This window comes from Odocoileus virginianus, chromosome X, assembly GCF_023699985.2.
Source record: "Odocoileus virginianus isolate 20LAN1187 ecotype Illinois chromosome X, Ovbor_1.2, whole genome shotgun sequence".
Classification (NCBI taxonomy): Eukaryota; Metazoa; Chordata; class Mammalia; order Artiodactyla; family Cervidae; genus Odocoileus; species Odocoileus virginianus.
In genome coordinates this window covers 34,582,344-34,599,683 of record NC_069708.1, presented here as the reverse complement: position 1 = coordinate 34,599,683, position 17,340 = coordinate 34,582,344, and the positions used below count along the sequence as shown (strand labels likewise).

Sequence of the window (17,340 nt, the reverse complement as noted above, 5' to 3'; positions counted from 1 at the left end):
ACACATATACTCCTAGATATATATACATGTATGCAGGTGTTCATTGCAGCACTAATCATAATAGCCTAAGGTGACCACAGCCCAAATGTCCATTAACAGATGAGTAGTTGAATTGGTATATAATACATAATCATATTCAGCATAAATGATTAAAGTACTGATATCTGCTACATAATGAATAAACCTCCAAAATATTATGCTAAGTGAAAGAAGTCAGACACAAAATGTCATGAATAGGATGATTCCATTTATATGAAATATCAAGAATAGATAAATCCATAAAGACAGAATGCAGATTGTTGGTTGCCTAGTGCTTGAGGGAGTGGGAATGGGGAGAAATTGCCTAATGGACAAAGGGATTTCATTCAGTCACAAAAACAAATGAACAAAAAAATGCAGTGTTAACTCCTGTCTGAGCTTCTAGACACCAATCTGCTCTACAGATTCCAGACTTTCCAGTCATCATTACTGTGTGGATTAATTCTTTATAATAATTCGTGTACATTTATAATTCACATATAAAATATTTCCTATATATATATAGGAATTTGTAAAATTTGTCTTCTAGTTATAAAGATTTATGGAAAAATTGATTATATGTATATAAATGTGTATATAGACAGATAGGTGTAGACAGAGATGCATACACAAACAGATGCATATTCATTTATTTACTATCATAATGATGCATCTGTCACTGGAGATCATAACCAACAAAATTGGAAAGACATTATTATAATGGATTGAAATAGATGACTCAAACCTATATTATTGCTTTTTTATATTCTTATTTAAAAATTACATTCATTAAAAAAAATTCATTCATTCAGGCTCCAAGTGTGAAAGAGACTGGATTTTTCTGGGTCTCTTCCTTCTATAACAGAGTTGTAATATTGAGATTAGGATGTATTTCAAGTCAGTTTTTTAAAAAAACTGAACTACTGTGCACAATGTACTATAAGTAACCAAAATATATTTCAATAATTTTACCTTACTTATATAGAGATAGTCTTCTGTAGAAACACTGATATGATTTAATCATCTAATATGAAGTCTATTTATTAAGTCAAGTACATTATAAAGGTTAGTAATTAATAATCTGTTCTATACATTTAGTTCATGTGCATAATTTGTGAGATATTTGATGCATCAGTCTATGAGACTTTGTGTTAAAAGATGTATGATATCTGTGATGTGGAAATATATTTAAAGTATGAATACATAAAATTAATAATCCCTTGTTCCTCTAGTGCAATGGCTTTCAAAGTACTCTTGGTAGAGCCTGAGAAATTCCTTAGAATTATTTGATGTTTGGCAGAGTGCAGGGGTAGAAAACAGAGCCAGCCAGACTCATGCTCCCTCAAATACACATAATAAAAACACACACTCATTTTAATCAGAAAATCTCCATTTACATGTCTTCCATTTAGGTTATCTACTTCATGTTTTCCTTGAAGAAAAAGATGTACAGATCAGGTTTAAAAAGCCTTAAGTAGTGATTGCTTTGTAACCAGCAGAACTAATCAGCATTGGAAACTGAAATGCATGTTTTTGAAAAAATCTTGAAGTATGCACTTTATAATGGTATTTTTTTCATGTCACTTTTTTAAAGATGGCTCTAAGAGATGCATAGTAAAAACATAACTGGGTTGAGTAAGAAGTCCCAGACTCAACTTATTCGTGACTTGCAAGTTACCAGCTTTGCATCCTAGGGTAAATCAACTGATTTTTCTGGATTTCAGTTTCCTTTTCGGTAAATAAGGTTGACTTAGATTAAAGTATCAAACAGGTTTTAATCTTGTTGAAAATCTGGTGACTGTTGTTGCCTTTCTAAAGTAATGTGTTTAGAAGCATTCTGAGGCACAATAGGAAAGATCTCTGTAATCCTTTAACAGTACCTTCCATGGACAAGCAAATGGGTCAGGAAAGCTTTTGGGCAATTGAACACTCCTGGGCTAGGCGATCTCTTAAAATCTTTTCTAATCTTATGGAGTGTAACATCTAAAAAAACAAGTAAGAAGCACATCAACTAAAATGCAAAGCACATGAATAAATAACAAAATGCAAAAAAATTTCTATATATATAACTCTGCTGTACACATGAGACTAATGTGACATTGTAAATCAATTATAGTCCAATTTTTTTAAAAAAATAAATTTAAAATGGAATAAATTTCTGAGCAGATTGACAATCAAATGACATGAATGGGATAAAGAGGGAAGGATGAATATGTGGAACACAGGACTTTTAAGGCAGTGAAACTATTATGTTACTGTAATGTACTGTTATATTATAATGCTGTAATGGATATATTATGCATTTGTCAAAATCCATAGAACTGTAAAACACAAAGAATGAAGCCTAATGTAAACTATGAGCTTTAGTAGATAATAATTTATCAATATTGCTTCATCAATTATAACAAAATATATTCCATTAATGCACGATGTTAATAATACTGGAAATTGGGGGGTGAGGAAAAGTATATGAGAACTTTCCGTGCTATGTTCAATTTTTCTTGAAACTTCCTAAATAAAACTGCTCTAAAAGGTAATCTAATTAGTTAATTTTTAAAGTGAGAAAGATTACATTGAGCACTTATTATAAAAGCAGACTCCCAAATAATGACAATAGGGGAAGTTTCAAAGAAGAATAAAAATAAAGACTTGCCTACTTCTCCAGCTGCTTCTTCCCTAGCTTCTTTCCAAATCCTAGCTGGATTTAGAAAAGACAGAGGAACTAGAGATCAAATTGCCAAAATCTGTTGGATCATCCAAAAAGCAAGAGAGTTCCAGAAAAAAAACATCTACCTTTGCTTTACTGACTACGCCAAAGCCTTTGACTGGGTGGATCACAACAGACTGTGGAAAATTCTTAAAGAGATGGGAATGCCAGGCCACCATATCTGCCTCCTTAGAAATCTGTTTGCAGGTAAGAAGCAAAAGTTAAAACTGGACATGGAACAACAGACTGATTCAAGTCATGAAAGGAGTATGTCAAGGCTGTATATTGTCACCCTACTTATTTAACTTGTATGCAGAGTACATCATGCAAAATGCTGGGCTGGATGAAGCACAAGCTGGAATCAAAATTACTGGGAGAAATATCAATAACCTCAGATACACAGATGATACCACCCTTATGGCAGAAAGAGAAGAACTAAAGAGCCTCTTGATGAAAGTGAAAGAGAAGAGTGGGAAAGTTGACTTAAAACTTAACAGTCACAAATCTAAGATCATGGCATCCAATCCCATCACGTCATGGCAAATAGATGGGGAAACAATGGAAGCAATGACAGACTATTTTGAGGGGCTCCAAAATCACTGCAGATAGTGGTTGCGGCCATGAAATTAAAAGACGCTTGCTCCTTGGAAGAAAAGCTATGACCAACGTCGATGGCATATCAAAAAGCAGAGACATTACTTTGCCAACAAAGGTCCATCTAATCAAAGCTATGCTTTTTTTTCGAGTAATCATGTATGGATGTGAAAGTTGGACCATAAAGAAACCCGAGTGCCAAAGAATTGATGCTTTTGAACTGCGGTGTTGGAGAAGACTCTTGAGAGTCCCTTGGACTGCAAAGAGATCCAACCAGTTCATCCTAAAGGAAATCAGTCTGAATATTCATTGGAAGGACTGGTGCTGAAGCTTCAGACTCCAATACTTTGGCCAACTGATGTGAAGAACTGACTCATTGGAAAAGACTCTGAAGCTGGGAAGGATTGAAGGCAGGAGGAGAAGAGGATGACAGAGGATGAGACGGTTGGATGGCATCACCTACTCGATGGACATGAGTTTGAGTAAGCACCAGGAGTTGGTGTTGGACGGGGAAGACTGGTGTGCTGCAGTTCATTGGGTCGCAAAGAGTTGAACACAACTGAGTGACTGAACTGAACTAGCTTCTTATCACAAGAACTCTCACATAAGTAAAATGTGTGCTGACCACAGACAATCTCTACTCTAGCCATGCTGAAGTATTTGTAGTTTCTTTAATGTTCCATGATGGCAAGAGCCTCTAAGCCAGGGGCCATGCTGCTGCACTCTCCTTGCTTCTTCACCTGGCTAACTCCTTCTTAGCCTTTAAGTCATAGTTTATATATCACTTCCTATAGGAAAGTATGGACTTCTCTGGTGGCTCAGTGACAGAGAATTCATCTGCCAATGCAGGAAGCATGGGTCTGATCCCTGGGTTGGGAAGATTCTTTTAGAATGAAAGGGCAACCCACGCCAGTATTCTTGTTTGGGAAATTCCATGGATAGAGGAATCTGGCAGACTATAGTCCAGGGCGTCACAAAAGAGTTGGACATGACTTAGCGACTAAACAAGAAATCGGAAAGTATGCCTGATCACTTCTTATATTCATCAACACATAATAAGATGTCTCTCCTAAATTGTCTCTTAGCACCACTTACTTATCTTTCTATATTAGAAATGCCTAGTAATCTGTACATCATTCTACAGTAAATAATTAGTTTCTTAAAAGTAGAGATAATGTCGTATCCACGTTAGTATTTTTTCCCTTAAAATAAGTGCCTGAAAGTGAAAGACTCTTTGTAACCCCATGGACTACAAAGTCCATGGAATTCTCCAGGCGAGAATACTGGAATGGGTAGCCTATCCCTTCTCCAGCGGATTTTCCTGACCCAGGAATCAAACCGGGGTCTCCTGCATTGGAGGTGGATTCTTTACCAACTGAGCTATCAGGAAAGGCCCCCTCCCCCCCCCAAAAAAAATGCCTACTGTATATTAACTGCAAGAGTTGAACAGAGCTTATCGACTAAATAAAATAGTTTGTGATTAAAAATATGTGTTAAATGATTAATTATAACTATCACTCATAGCAGCACTTTAAAACTTAAATATTATAAAATATAGTAAGTAAGATTTTTAAAGAGTTTTTTGACTACTGAGAATGCTTTCTTCCTTTATTTTCTCAGAGAATATCAAATCCATTGTAGGAAACAACAAAAAATGTAGAACGGAGTTGAAAAGGCTACGTACCACTTGCTGAAGGGTCAGTCACTACAACAGATGCTTAATTTGTTGTTTTTCCCCCACCTTTACTTCAAGCTAGTTATTATAAATTTAATATACAGTCTTCTCCAATGCCTCCATTTGATATTTTACTAATGTTTAGAAATAGTTAAAACCATATGTGATTTGCATGTATTTCCTCTATTTATTATGAGAGAAAGTGAAAAGAAATGGAACTATCCATAATTTTTCCCAAGCTCCATCTATATGAACAAACCTGTTTGTTTGTTTTTACTGACTTAACTTGTTTGTTTTGACTGACTTAACCATTTCATAACTCAATGAAGCTATGAGCCAAGCATGCAAGGTCACCCAAAAATTTATGGGTCATAGTGAAGAGTTCTGACAAAAAGTGGTCCACTGGAGGAGGAAAGGGCAAACTACTCCAATATTCTTGACCTGAGAACACCATCAACACTATTAAAAGACAAAAAGATATGACACCAGATGGGCCAACCAGGTTGGGATGTGACCAATATGCTACTGGGGAAGAGCAGAGGGCAATTACTAATAGCTCCAGAAAGAATGAACAGGCCAGGCAAAGGGGGAAACAACACTCAATTGATGATGTTTCTGGTGGTGAGAGTAAAGTCTGGTGACTTTTCCCATTGCATAGGAAACTGAGATGTTAGGTCCATAAATCAAGGTAAATTGGACATGGTCAAGCAGGAGATGGCTAGAGTGAAATTCAACATCTTAGGAATAAGAGAATTAAAATGGATGGTAATGAGCAAATTTAATTCATTTAAGTTCAGTTCAGTTGCTCAGTCTTGTCTGACTCTTTGTGACCCCATGAATCACAGCAAACCAGGCCTCCCTGTCCAACACCAACTTCTGGAGCCTACACAAACTCATGTCCATTGAGTCGGTGATGCCATCGAACCATCTCATCCTCTGTCATCCTCTCTCCTCCTTCCTTCATTCTTTCTCAGCATCAGTGTCTTTTTAAATGAGTCAGCTCTTCACATCAGGTGACCAAAGTATTGGAGTTTCAGCTTCAACATCAGTCCTACCAATGAACACCCAGGACTGATCTCCTTTAGGATGGACTGGTTGGATCTCCTTGCAGTCCAAGGGACTTTCAAGAGTCTTCTCCAACACCACAGGTCAAAACCATCAATTCTTCGGTGCTCAGTTTTCTTCATAGTCCAGCTCTCACACTCATACATGACTACTGGAAAAACCATAGCCTTGACTAGATGGACCTTTGTTGGCAAAGTAATGTCTCTGCTTTTTAATATGCTGTCTAGTTTGGTCTTAACTTTCCTTCCAAGGAGTAAGCGTCTTTTAATTTCATGGCTGCAATCACCATCTGCAGTGATTTTGGAGCCCCCAAAATGAAGTCTCCCACTATTTCCCCACCTATTTGTCATGAAGTGATGGTATCGGATGCCATGATCTTAGTTTTCTGAATGTTGAGCTTTAAGCCAACTTTTTCACTCTCTTCTTTCATGTTCATGAAGAAGCTGTTTAGCTCTTCTTCACTTTCATCCATAAGGGTGGTATCATCTGCATATCTGAGGTTATTGAGATTTCTCCCAGCAATCTTGATTCCAGCTTATGCTTCTTCCAGCTCAGCATTTTTCATGATGTACTCTACATATACGTTAAATAAGCAGGGTGACAATATACAGCCTTGATGTACTCCTTTTCCTATTTGGAACCAGTCTGCTTTTCCATGTCCAGTTCTAACTGTTGCTTCCTGACCTGCATACAGGTTTCTCAAGAGGCAAGTCAGGTGGTCTGGTATGCCCATCTCTTTCAGAATTTTCCACAGTTTATTGTTATCCACACAGTCAAAGGCTTTGGCATAGTCAATAAAGCAGAAATAGATGTTTTTCTGGAACTCTCTTGCTTTTTTGATGATCCAGTGGATGTTGGCAACTTGATTTCTGGTTCCTCTGCCTTTTCTAGAACCAGCTTGAACATCTGGAAGTTCACAGTTCATGTAATGCTGAAGCCTGGCTTGAAGACGTTTGAGCATTACTTTGCTAGCATGTGAGATGAGTGCAATTGTGTGGTAGTTTGAGCATTCTTTGGCATTGCCTTTCTTTGGGATTGGAATGAAAAGTGATCTTTTCTAATGAGATGGATGAAACTGGAGCCCATTATACAGAGCGAAGTAAGCCAGAAAGATAAAGACCATTACAGTATACTAACACATATATATGGAATTTAGAAAGATGGTAACGATAACCCTATATGCAAAACAGAAAAAGAGACCCAGATGTATAGAACAGACTTGTGGACTCTGTGGGAGAAGGCGAGGGTGGGATGTTTCAAGAGAACAGCATCGAAACATGTATATTATCTAGGGTGAAACAGATCACCAGCCCAGGTTGGATGTATGAGACAAGTGCTCGGGCCTGGTGCACTGGGAAGACCCAGAGGGATGGGGTGGAGAGGGAGGTGGGAGGGGGGACCGGGATGGGGAATACATGTAAATCCATGGCTAATTCATTTCAATGTATGACAAAAACTACTGCAATGTTGTAAAGTAATTAGCCTCCAACTAATAAAAATAAATGGAAAAACAATTAAAAAATTTAAAAAAAAAAAGTGATCTTTTCCAGTCCTGTGGCCACTGCCGAGTTTTCCAAGTTTGCTGACATACTGAGTGCAGCACTTTCACAGCATCATCTTTTCGGATTTGAAATAGCCCAACTGGAATTCCATTACCTCCAGTAGCTTTGTTTGTAGTGATGCTTCCTAAGGCCCACTTGACTTCACACTCCAGGATGTCTGGCTCTATGTGAATGATCACAGCATCATAATTAACTGGGCTGTGAAGATCTTTTTTGTACAGTTCTTCTATGTATTCTTGCCACCACTTAATATCTTCTGCTTCTGTCAGATCCACACCATTTCTGTCCTTTACTGAGCCCATCTTTGCATGAAATCTTCCCTTGGTATCTCTAATTTTCTTGAAGAGATCTCTATCCTTTCCCATTCTATTGTTTTCCTCTATTTCTTTGCATTTATCATTGAGAAAGCCTTTCTTATCTCTCCTTGCTATTCTTAATTCAGATGACTGTATTTACTACTGTGTGTGAGCATCCCTTAGAAGAAATGGAATAGTCCTCATAGTCAATAAAAGAGTCTGCAATGCAGTATTTAAGTGCAATCTCAAAAACAAAATATTCTCAGTTCATTTCAAAGGCAAACCATTCCACATGACAACAATCCAAGACTATGCCCCAACCACTAATGCTGAAGAAGTTGAAGTTGATTGGTTCTGTGAAGATCTACAAGATATTCTAGAATTCACACACACACACACACACACACACACACACACACACAAACCCAATGATGTCCTTTTTATCATAGGGATTGGAATGCAAAAGTAAGAAGTCAAGAGATACCTGGAGAAATAAGCAAGTTTAGCCTTGGAGTACAAAATGAGGCAAGGCAAAGGCTAAGAATTTTGCCAAGAGAACACATTGGTTATAGGAAATACCCTCTTCCAACAACATAAGATATGGCTCCATACATGGACATTGCCAGATGGCCAATAGCGAAATCAGACTGATTGTATTCTTTGCAGCCAAAGAAGGAGAAGCTCTATACAGTTGGCAAAAACAAGACCTGGAACTGACTGTGGTTCAGATTATGAGCTCCTTATTGCAAAATTCTAACTTAAATTGAATAAAGTAGGGAAAAACCACTAGGCCATTCAGGTATGACCCAAATCAAAGCCCTTATACAGTGGAGGTGACAAATAGATTCAAGGGATTAGATCTGGTAGGCAGAGTGTCTGAGGAACTATGGACAAAGGTTCATAACATTGTACAGGGGGCAGTGACCAAAATCAGCATGGCCTTGAAGGCACTTCCTAATATTCAGAATTTCACTTGCTTTTTTTATATCTAAAGGACATATAGTACTCAGCTGACAAAAACAAAGATTTCAATTTGTGAAGACTCAGTTCAACATTTTACTTTACATATACATATATGTTAATTTTAAGGTGTAGTCTAGTAGATATAAACATCTCAAAACTGTCATCTATTTTTAAAGAATGTCTGTTTTTGACAGTATTGAGTATTTGAAAGTAAAGGAAAAGCAAAAATGCCCACAAAATACTGCAAGTATCATCATCTGCATTTAATAAAGCTCAGGGGAAAATATTGATGAAAAAATGTTTTAGCATTTTCCAGAATTTATTACAAAATACTCTGTTTACTCTAGAGCTCTCCATAGCATATTTTTATACACAAAACAATGCTTTGTTTGACTCCAGTGTATACTGCACAATTCAGAATCCTAAATAAGAAATTTAGAAAGTTTATTCAAAGTGTTTTCTTTCTGTTATTTTCTCTTTTCTCCTTTCCCACTACCTAAAAGGTGTATTACCCATCTAAAATTACTATGACCCTATTTAGAAACTATATGAACACAAAAATTATGTTTTTGAAAGTACTGAGTTTATTTTAAAACATTGCAGCAAGTTTGAATTTCAGTAAACAAAGTCATGTCTTCATTATATGCTGATTTTGGCAAAGAGCATAGACTTGCATACATCAAATGATATGATAACGTAATTTAAAGTAAAATGTGTTTGCTTTCAGTAATGTGGAACCAAAGTACAATAGTAGTGTGGAACTAAAGTACAATATACATGTCTTCTGGCTGATGTAGGCCATGATGCTTCTTGTCTCCTAAGAAGTTTTCAAAATTAATATTTAAAAAATTGATCCTTTTGTCTGATACTTATGGTATTCACGGGAATAGAGGCAGAGAAAAAATTCTCTCTGCTTAGATTAATGCACTCATACAATAAGCTGAAACAAAAATGTCAAATACATCAGAGATAGTGGCATTCATGATCATAAGTTGTTTTAAAAGGGGAAACATTTCCAATCTATTTTAAAAGTTAATTAAAAGTCTGAGTTCTTTGTAAAAGGATGCCATTTTAAACTTATTTGCCATCCCACTTCCATAACATACATATACATATTTCTCCAGGGCAAGCAGCTTAGCAACATGATTGCATGAAAGGTGTTTAGTTATGCAAGAAATTTTCAACTGAATACATCATTTTTTTGTGGGAGGTCATCTGTTCCGGTCACTGAAATATGCAATGAAAGGCTACACTTAGAAGCCTAGAAGACCTGTGATTCAGTACATATAATTCTTTTTTAAATTTTTAACTACAAAGGAATGGGAATGTTATAAATACCACAGGAAATTACAATGTATGACATATCATAAACATTATCTGCAACTACTTTTTAGTCACAATAATTCACACTAAAACGGTACAGACTTTTGCTCACTAAAATTAATGAGGCAATTTGGGAACAAGAGACAAATTCTCACTAGCCTTTTAAAATTACTCAATGTAGAGATACAGATATAATTAAACTGCAATAATAATACCGAAAAAGGGAATAGGCGCTTGCTTTTTAAAATCACTGAAGTACACAAAATGCCTTAGCAGACAATAGTATTCCATGGCAACTACTTAAAATTTTATGTTCATTTCCTATATTCCTCATCACGATGTTAACATTTTAATTATGAATTCATTTTGACTGTTTGCATGTGAAAGTACCAACTAATCTAGTATTTCAACATTAAGCCTATTTCTTTCGAAGCCATGATAATTTTGCTATTTTATAAAAAGCAATGGAGACTCCTTTTTCAGGATGCTTAAGGCACAATATTTAAGATTCATGCTTGCTGCTTTGCCTGAGCTTCTGCTTCCTGAAATGAAAAAAAAAAAAAAAAAAAAAGAACAGATTAAAATATCATAAAACATACATACATGTGTATTTTGAGTAAACTATATTATCTCAAATTACTAAGAATATTCAATATCAGAAAAATAGCCCCCAGAAAAAGATGGCTTAAAAATTCTTAATAGAAAAACTATAATATAGAAACTTCTGTCTAGAAACAGATGTAATAGAGAACTGTCTACAATTCCATAAAAGCGAGTGATTTACACTTGTGTCAATTATAGCTGACATTTTATTTAAAAGTAGCTAATTTACTTTTTGAGTGATTTTTCACAAAAATTGAGTGTTCAAAAACATTGTCATCTACAGTTTCCAGTCTGCTGAGTTTTGTTTAATTAAGGTTAAGTTACTTAGAAAATGTGTTATTTGCTAAAATGTTGTTTTTAAATTTCTTAGCAGTTCCTGTGAACAGTGAGTACTTCTACCATAGGAATTCTGACCTATAGGTGTGCTATGGCACTTAAGATAGTACTCAACACAAAATATAATTCAAGGAAAAATATATGGAAATAAAGATGGGTGGCATGAGTGAATTTGGTGAAAGAAACTTCAGATATGAGTTGTAGAAATCATATATACTAAAAAATCAGCACCTAAACACCTCTCTTGACAATATAAGGAGGAGTGAAGGCAACTGAATATTCCAAAATAAGCCTCTGATGCTAACACTGGAAGAAAGGAAAAGTAAAAGGTGCTACATTTTTACCTCCCCCCCCAAAAAAAGAAGCAAAACTCATAGAAGGAAACCAGAAGACAGTGTAATTCATTCTTAATACATCCTTAACAAAACAGATGTAATACACTATTGACTCACCTTCCAAAACCCTTAGTAAAAAAAAAATATATACATATATATATATATATACACACACATATACATATATATACACACACACATACATACATACAAATATATAGTCCCTAAACTCTTTTGAAATTTCTAAAGTAGTGTTTGGCTGTCAAAATGAGTCTGTCTTAGACCCACGGTGTGCATTTTGTTTCATTTTATTGTAGAAGATTCTAAATATTTCCTCACACAGCACAATGAATTTTATACCAAAGCCCTTCAATGGCCCAGCATATATAGATGGGGAAGCAGTGGTATAAAAATGTGAATATGTGGCTAATGTAACGTCTTTCTTCTTACGAGCATCTAATACCTGAGTAACTAGTATTTTGGAGACAGCCTAGTTCCCTAAAGTCACATTTATCAATCTTTACTGATCTGTCACAAACTGTGTAGCTTTCAGTTATCCTTTTTAGTGGAATAAGTTACTAGCACAAAAATCCAAAACAAAAGGCAATTAAAAATTCTTTGTAATTTGTCTTTAAGAACACATACTATTTAATATACTACATTTAAATATACTGTACTTATATTTACTCATAAGTATATTATATACACTTAAATATATACCTGTAAGTATAGTATATTAAATATACTATACTTATATTTAAATATAAAACATACTATATATTTAAATTATTTCCTTTTAAAAATATATTTTATTCATACAATATGTAAATTGTGCTGAAAGCTTTATTATTATGTAAAAGTAAGTGGCTAGTATTTATAAAATCACTAGTTATTTAATCAACCAGAGAGCTTTAGAAATAGGAATATGATGTGTTCTTTATCTCTACTCCCACTATAAACATCATTCTATAAATGCATTGGTTTTGAGTCATATAATCCTGGGTTCAAATTCCATATCTGCTACTGAATTATTATGTAGTCTTGGTCAAATTACTTAAATTATCTGAGTATCAGTTTCCTCCTCTGTACAATGGCATTGAGGATACCTGTCTCTTAAGGGTGGAATAAAGATAAAATGAGATAAATATGAAATGTGTAGCTCAGTACTTGGTTCATTGCAGGTATCCGTATTTTTTTTCCTACCTTTCTTCTTTCCACTTCCTGGATTAAGTAGAAAGTAACTAAGACCAACACCACAACTAAGTGTTGTTAACACACAGTTTCCCTTGGAGATGTAGTAAAATGGAATGGATTTAGTAGAAACGGGAATGCTTCAAATCCCACAGTAGAGGCAGATTTTCATGGCCTTTCCCTAGAGCCAGGTGGTTCAAAGTCAATGAGAATACTTCTTTAACCAGCGTGCTTTGTTCCTTCAACGTGTTGGTGAATATGGCTTTTCCACATCACTGGATTTTTATATTTTAGTAAAAATATATCAATTATTTTATTCCATATCAAAACTATCAACTCTACTGAAATGTAAGAAATGCTAATGATAAGAAATTATTTTTTGTATTAATAAAACAGTAAATAGCAAAAAAAGTAAATAGTAAATATCTTTATATACTATGTTTAAATGCATCCAATATTGAAAAGAATAAAAAAAAATTTTATTAAATAAGATTCCTTGCTTTATGGAACTATTTGCTATTGGGTACTTTTATTTATTTTTTTTTTTTTTGTAGCCCCCACCCACTGCAATTAGAGAAAAGCCTATGTGGCAATGAAGACCCAGCACAGGCAAATAATAAAAAATAAGGGGGCGGGAGGACCTCTCTCTTCGTCCCTGATCCCTGGTGGCTGATTGCTCCCCTCATCACCCCCCACCCCAGCTCCATCATCCTGCTTCCTTCTCCACTGAACCATTCTCATCAGCTGATGAGCAGACGTCTCTCCCACCAAGAAGGGGGTACTTTTAAATCACAAGTTTTCCAGTGCACTGGCTTTCAATAATTTTTAAATATAAAGAGAATGTATTTTAATTATTTGGAAAATAAAGGGAAAAATAGGTATATTATTAGTTATGATTCTAGTCTCTTTTGCCCTATAAATAGATTTTAAATGTAATTAGAATGTTCATTATGCAATAAAAGCGATTCTGTAGCTCATTATAATGTATCTTTTCACAAACTATCATTTTTTAATGAGAACATGAGTTCATTAAGTGGATAAACCATTTTTGTTGATCCTATTTTTAGACATTTAACTTGTTTACAAATTTCTTAAGATACAAATAGCATTTTTATTTTTTTATTCCTAAAGCCTTTTCTGTGTATAAAATTATTTCAATAGACTTTAATACCCAGTAAAATTACTGGATGAAGAATTGTAAACATTTTTTAGGTCCCTAATATATATTTGCCATTTTGGTTTTCAAACAGTAGTACTAATTTATACCATCATCAGTAATATATGAGAGAATATGTTCCAATGCACCCTTCTCAGCATTGAGCATTATCACTGTTTTATATTTGTTAACTTCACAGATGAATACTGTATCTACTTTTATCACGTTTCTTTTATTATGACTGCATTTTTCCAATGCGGGTTACTTAGCTGTATCTCTTTATTTTGTATACTTTCTTTTCAGCCAGTTCTTTCTGGAAGACTTATTGTCTTGTTAAATTAAAGGGGGAAACTCTTCTGATATAAAATTTATCACTTTTAATCTTGAGAAAAACCTATTAAATACTAACATTCAAAATCTTCCTATTACCAATCTACCCTCAACTCCACTGTCAATTCTGGATGTCTTTTTGTTATCCCAATTTATCAGCTCCCTCTAGTTCAGTCCTTGATAATATACGCTGTTCATTTACTCTATTCCTACTTCTAGGCTTAAACAAGGATGAAAAAAACACTATAAATAAGTTGACTGGCTTCATAATGGGCTCATCAACTCTAACTTCAACTGGGCCTTTCATCTTGCTAAGCCATCATTCCATCCATGATCTTAGCCTATTCTTTAGCTTATTATTATTATTTTCAACAAGTGAATACTTTCAATTCTCATTGAATTTCCCATCCTTTCTAGCAGATGATTTTTGTTCCTACCTCATACTAAAGATAAAACATTTTCAAATATGAACTTTCCTAAACTCCCATGCACATTAAAATTTCTATTTTCATCTTTCTCCCCTCATTCTTTCCAGTCTCAAAAAAAACTGCATACCCTCTCCTTTCCAAGGCTAACCCCTCCCTTGGATCACTCATTTTTCTGTTTCCTCCATGACTTTTGCTTTATTTCCCAATCACCCAGGTTAGAAGCCTTAGAGATTGCTTCAATCCTTTCCAAATCTTTTCATACACAAGAATCTAGTAAACTGCTAAATTCTATCACAAGTGATTTTTCTGTGCCTCTTAAATCCATCTTTTCCTTTCTATAGCTGCTGTCCCACTTTAGGTCATCTCTTCAGGACTTTTAAGGTACCCTCTAATGGGTCAGCCCAACTCTAATATTTCATTTATTCAATGTTTCACAATCCACAGATAAATCTGCTAAATTTATTTTCTTAACAAAAAGATCAAATCACATCTTAAAATACGGATATAATCACCTCATTGCCTTCCCTCATTCCACACCATGGCTTTTACTAGAAGATGAAGTTGAAAGTACAGTATTCATGTACACATACATTTATAGCACAGCATTCATAATCTGGCCCCAACCTACCGAGCCAATCTCACTTCCTAATGCATCTTCTTTTGTTTAATATGTCCTATTCTAGGTTCATGCTACACTGCACTACTGCTTCCCAGATATACCATCAGGTGCAGCTATCTCCAAATGTAGTGGTTCCCGTTGCAACCTCTGTGAAAGATGCTTAGTGTTACTTCAGTAGTTTGGAATCCCTAGTAGCCCAAATGTCAATTCCTCTCTGAAATCTTCCCCAAAGTCCTTAGTAGCAATTTATGATTATTTCTTCTGGATGCCTACTAAACTTTATTTATAGCAATCATATAGAATTTACCACTGTATATCATAATTATTTGTAGACATATTCATTGTATAATTACCTGCATACATGTCCCTCACTAGGTTATAAACACTTTGAAGATAGAGATTATGCCATATTCTCTGTATTTGCCCTACCATCAATATTAAGTCAATATTTGACACTCAGTAAATATTTACTGAATGAATAAATGAATGAATAACTTCCACTTCACTGAAAATCATCAGTCATAAAAAATAGATGATCTTTCCTTTCATACTTTCTCTAATACATGCCCTGAAATTAGTGACAATTTGGGTTTTACTAACTTCTTTAAGGGCTTCCCAAGGTGGCCCTAGTAGTAAAGAGCCCTCCCGCCAAGGCAGGAGATGTAAGAGATGCAGGTTTGATCCCTGGATTGAGAAGATCCCTTGGAGGACAGCATGGCAACCCACTCCAGTATTCCTGCCTGGAGAATCCCATGAACAGAGGAGTCTGGCAGCCTACAGTCCATAGGGTCACAAAAGAGCTGGACGTGACTGAAGAAACTTATGCACACAACTTGTTTAAAGGAAAATTCCTTACCTAAGATTTCCTACAATTTGAATTATATAAAGCCTAAAATAATACATCTTATCCATGGTAAAAGAAAGTTTGGCAAGAAAACAGAATTTCATAGTGACTCAAAAATTCCTGTAAATGGTCTCTAGTGAAAACATAGACAATAATACAGACTCAAAATTGGAGAAGGAGCTGGAGTTTGAAGAATCTGTTTAACATAAAATTAACTTCTAAGAGCAAAATGTAAAATGCCAGCAGGGCCACACACTTTGATTAAACTAGCCTTTGTCAAGAAGAAATGTGGTAAAAGGCAAAGGCATATTTAAAGTCCATAGCTTGAGACTTTTCTTCAAATTTGCAATTTAATTATTGATGTTTTTCTTTATATGGTCTCTTCTGGGAACTCTGCCACTCAAAAAATTTTGTCATTGGCAGGGGAAAATTTCCAAATTCAGCCAGCAATTTAGTGACCAGTTTTGAGACTCAGATGCTCTTAGTTAATTTGAATAGGTGACTATGGCAGTTGCTTCCAGACAAAAACAATAGATACTACCAAGAAGATTACTATGAACTAAAATGATTTCTGTCCATGTAGACCCATACATGACAACTGGAATAATGGATCCTTTAAAGTTGCTAACCACTTATTTGTGAATGGGTCAGTGAGAAATCTGCTGTCTTGGGCAGTTTGACAGGGATGTCACTCTGCCTACCTCTTATCCACATACATAATGTATTTGATTATACACATCTGTTTACCACACTAGGGATTAAGTGCATGCAGAGCAGGGACCTTTCCTTTTACCTATGCTGTACTGCCTCTAGCTTAATCTGTATACTTAATAAAGGAAATTTTACTGTGGAGAGGGAGGTGGGAGGGGTGATCGGGATGGGGAATACATGTAACTCCATGGCTGATTCATGTCAATGTATGACAAAACCCACTGAAATGCTGTGAAGTAATTAGCCTCCAACAAATAAAAATAAATGAAAAAATAAAATAAAATAAAATAAAATGCTGTAAAAAAAAAAAAAAAGAAGAAGCAATAAAGTGGCCTACAAAGAAAAGGAAAAATGAATCATACCTTTGAACCAGGTGGGGCTGTCAAACCTAAAAAGGCATACACTGCATTATTTTCTCTGGCTTCAAAGAAGGCATCATAATCCTTGATAAAAAGAAGGCAAGAAGAATTAGCAATATGCAACCTTTGTTGGTTGGAAAGAAAAGGGGAAATTAATTCAAAATGATTTGACTGCTCAACATCTTTGGGGGCAGACAGGTCAGTTAACTTCAATAATGCTAGAAT

General features: G+C 35.1%; 1 protein-coding gene across 2 annotated transcripts in view; it reads right to left on the bottom strand.

Annotated features, from left to right (window-relative positions):
• Window positions 1–9,441: 9,441 nt before the first annotated feature.
• SH3BGRL (SH3 domain binding glutamate rich protein like) overlaps window positions 9,442–17,340 on the bottom strand; it is an 83,481-nt gene continuing 75,582 nt past the window's right edge. For both annotated transcript variants that reach the window (XM_070462086.1, XM_020903526.2), the window contains 2 exons: window positions 17,119–17,199; window positions 9,442–10,745 (listed from right to left, as the gene is read on the bottom strand). In XM_070462086.1, coding sequence (XP_070318187.1) covers window positions 10,713–10,745; window positions 17,119–17,199 — 114 coding nt within the window. In that variant the 3' untranslated portion in view covers window positions 9,442–10,712. The remainder of the gene's footprint in view (window positions 10,746–17,118; window positions 17,200–17,340) is intronic.